Raw genomic sequence first — 4,153 nt, 5'->3', positions numbered from 1 at the left:
TGTGGGATAGACACCCCATAAGAGTACTAGGGCTTTACGTCTTATGAGTGTGTATGTTTGTTTATGAGTGGACTAGAGGAGACTAAGAGGGTCTACATAGGTATGTGCATGGGTGTATGGGTATTTGTTTTGTTGTGTTGAAAGAGTGCACATGGGTATGTGTTTGTTTGGGTTAAAAATACTCTATAGGACTAGAAGAGATTGAGAAGGTCTATGGGTATTAATTGTTGAGTGAGATTATTTTGATGTATGTTTGTAATTCTCTACAACTAGTGGATCTTGTTTTTATCCGTGGATGTAGGTCAGTTGGATGGAACCACATTAAATTATTGTCTCTTGTGCGATTGATTGATTATTTGATTTGGCTTCTGTTGATATAATTGGATTAAGGATTTTTGGCCTAACAAGTGGTATCAGAGCCAAAGGTTCAAGATGTGAGAAGAGTTAAAGGTTTAAGATGTAGGAAGAGACAAGCTTAAAGGAGTTCGATTCAAGGAAGAAATTCTAGTTCATGTTTTGAAGATCAGTTTGCATGAAGCATAAAGGCACACAAGAAAAGATGATTATGAGATTTTCATTGCAGGTGAAGCCAAGCATGTCTAGCATAAAGAGAAATGATTGATGAAATTTGAGTCAAGGTGAAGATTGTTAGGAATAATGACTCAAATCCCATAAGAGATTTGTTTGGGATTTGTTAGAGATTTGTTTGAGATTTGTTAGATATTGCTTGATGGACAAGAAGATTTGCAAAAGAAGAATTCTAAGAGAAAGAGGATTCTTAATAGGTAAGTTTGACTTGCAGAAAAAGATTCTAAGAGGAAAGAGATTCTTGATAAGTAAGTTTGTATGGTTATAAATAGGTGAAGTCTGTACAGGGTTAGGTATGAGAAAAAGATATAAGAGAGTTGTAGGGTTTTATGGGATAGACACCTCATAAGAGTACTGGGACTTTACATCTTATGGGTATGTATGTTTGTTTGTGAGAGGGTCCACATAGGTATGATGTATGGGTGTATGGGTATGTATTCGGTTGTGTTGAAAAGGTGCACATGGGTATGTGTTTGTTTGGGTTAAGAATACTCCATAAGATTAGAGGAGATTAAGAAGGTCTATGGATATTAATTGTTGAGTGAGATTGTTTTGACATATGTTTGTAATTTTCTATAACTAGTGGATCTTGTTTCTCATCCATGGATGTAGGTTAGTTGGACCGAACCACGTTAAATTATTTGCTCTTATGTGATTGATTGATTATTTGATTTCGTTTTTGTTGATGTAATTAGATTAAGGCTTTTTGGCCTAAAAGTATTTACTGAGAAGAGAAATGGAGTGTCGGTCAAGTTGCCAGTACTAGCACGAGCAATGCCATTATTATCTTTATTGCCACAATTTATGTAAGTTACTGGATTATTGACGACTATCTCGCTGCCTGGCGAGAACGAACCGAGCAGCTCCAGATTGATCCCACTGATGAAAGGCTTTCGTCCATCAGTTGTTTCGTTGCAAGTTACTCTAAACCACGAGTTTGTATAACGACGATCGTTTATTCCAAAGGGGGATGTAATTGTAACATTTCCACATACTTCTGTACAAGTGGACTTGTCTGTCTCTTGGGATGCTGCTGCTTGTATTAGCCATAGCAGCAGGATGAAGTGAAACACCAAGTGAACACCCATGATCTGTCTTGATTTTTAACTTCTTCGATTGTTAATTTCTTTCCCTGATGTAGGAAATGAAGATTTAGCTTCTGGATGAATAAATAGAAAGTAAATTGATAGACCACTAGACTCCTATAATTTCAATAATTATGATTTAATCCTCACAAATTCAATTATCAAATATATAAAGAGAATTCAAGGTTTAGCTCAATCAAATTATATAATTATTTATAAAAAGTGACATTTAACAAGTAAATATTTAAATATCGATATTTACATTTTTTTTTCAATCTCCAAATCGGTGTCTTACAAAGAAATTTCTTAGGTATTGCGTTCTCATTTTGCAATTTCACACCACTAAAGGCACTAACAATGTTCATAATAAGAGAAACATATAATCTATATATAAAAGTATGAACTCTAAAACTCTAAAACATCGTTTTGCTATGATTTCATTTTTTTTTATTTTAATTTAATTCTTTTTTCTTTCATGTTTTTTGCCAAATATCCAAAGTATTTTCCATATTATTCAATTGATTAATAGTTTGAAATCGTTATTATTTATATTTATAATTAAAAAATTATGATTATGATATAGGTGGTAATCATAAATATATTACCAGCTCAAAAATATTTAGGTTGTGTTTGGTATCATTTTCAAGATTATTATATCAATTTAATCACTACATTGATCTTATTACCAAGATATTATCACTCTTGATTTGGAATCATTTTATTTGTTTTTAGGAATTAAAAACTAATATATTTGGTATTATTAAAAATCAAATATTATTTTGTTTAAAAATAGGAAAATAACTATACATTTGGTAATAATTATACAACTTAATGATTTTAATATTATTTAAAGATAATAATTTGTAAAATATTAATAATATTTTATTTATTTCATGATGAAAATAATTAAGCTATTAAATTAATAAATATATTTATTGATAGGTTTTATAATATAAAATATATATTAAAAGCATTTAAATTAAAAATAAAACTAATCTATTAAAATTATAAAAAATATATATTATATATAAAAATATTTAAAAATTAAAAAAAAAGAATAAAAATTATTTTTGAACTTGTTATAATGAATGTTAGTTTGAAAATATAAGGATTTATAATATAAAACAATTACACTTTTAAAAGGAAAAAAATTTTTAATTCACATATTAAATAGATAATATCAATTATTATTAATTTTATTTATCACTTTATTCCAATGATAAAAATTTCTTATTCTTTTAAAGATCACTCTCTACAATAGTGATTTGATCACTCTTGATAATCCAAAATCACTGTCACGTAGGATTATCAACGCTTATCAAACATAATGATCTAATTATTATGTGTAAATCATCATAATTTCTAGCATGATAATCTCATACCAAATACCACCTTAAAGCATATTCTCACTTATCTCTTTATTACTTATATAACTGTTACTTAATTTTGGAGAATTATTACTCATATAGCAAGGCTTTGTTTTGTAGCAATTAGTTATGGCCCTTGGTTGCCCAAATAAATTTTTTTCACCTTGCTGCTGGCATCAGGAGGAGGAGGATAGTGTAACGGTTGAGGACTGCTTCCTGTATGAACACGCATGATGTAGTTGATTTTGTTCGATTAGATTTCTCTAAATCTCTTCATTGACCTTATTACCTACAATAAATACCCCAAAAAAATCTAACAAACTCAAAAGAGAAATAATTAAGAAGAATATTTCATATATATTTGTGTCATAACATATAGATTCGAAAATCTATAGCTAGACTTAACAAGAGGAGTCGTTACCAATTTTTTTAAGTAAGTATGATTGGCCACCTAATGAATCTATCCTTTTAAGGAATTCTTAGTCCCTAAAAGAATAGGTCTGGTCTACTAATTAAAACAAAGTTCGGAAGTTCGGTTACATATGGAGAAGGTTATAGTACCCCTACATGTCCATCCGAAGGATGGTACCATTTTATTTTAAATTATCCTAAGATCTTGATGTTAATGGTCTTAAATTTAATGTTGAATATTGAAAATAACTTTTAAAATTCTCCATCAATCTGATAAATTTCTTAAAAATTATAGCATCACCTTAAGAGTATTCAAGAATCTCATTTATTTTCTTGAAGAGGCTTCGTTGTCGGAAAAAGGTTTAATCATTTTTATTTTGGTTTCTTTTTATTAAAAATATATCTAATTATTCCACCATTAGGGACTAATTAGAAATATCTTCTCTTTTAAAGTTCTAAATTTTTCACCATTTGGGTCTATTTAGAAAAATTTGTTTCTTTTATCTTTGGAAAGAAAATAATATGATAATTATTTTTTCAAAGTTTCATTTAAATTCTTCCACCATTTGAAACAAATTTAAAGAAATTTCTCACCTAGAGATTTCTTAGAAAATTTGAAATTTCTAAGAATCTCATCATTGGATAATTGTCAAATATTTTCAACCAAAAAGTTTTTATTATTTTTAAAATTGAAAATAAATA

The 4,153-nt window shown here is 28.7% G+C and overlaps 1 protein-coding gene across 1 annotated transcript; it reads right to left on the bottom strand.

Moving 5' to 3' along the window:
• Positions 1-1,070: 1,070 nt before the first annotated feature.
• LOC149510971 (wall-associated receptor kinase-like 9) lies at positions 1,071-1,676 on the bottom strand. The gene is made up of 2 exons (XM_089756358.1): positions 1,314-1,676; positions 1,071-1,109 (listed from the first exon to the last, which is right to left on the bottom strand). The coding sequence occupies exons 1-2, from the start codon at positions 1,674-1,676 to the stop codon at positions 1,071-1,073; spliced, it is 402 nt and encodes a 133-aa protein (XP_089612484.1).
• Between the last annotated feature and the right edge of the window lie 2,477 nt (positions 1,677-4,153).

This window comes from Durio zibethinus, chromosome 27, assembly GCF_047325235.1.
Source record: "Durio zibethinus cultivar Kanyao isolate XHJ-2024 chromosome 27, ASM4732523v1, whole genome shotgun sequence".
Classification (NCBI taxonomy): Eukaryota; Viridiplantae; Streptophyta; class Magnoliopsida; order Malvales; family Malvaceae; genus Durio; species Durio zibethinus.
Note: the sequence above shows the minus strand (reverse complement) of the source record. Positions and strands in the feature narration are given on the sequence as shown.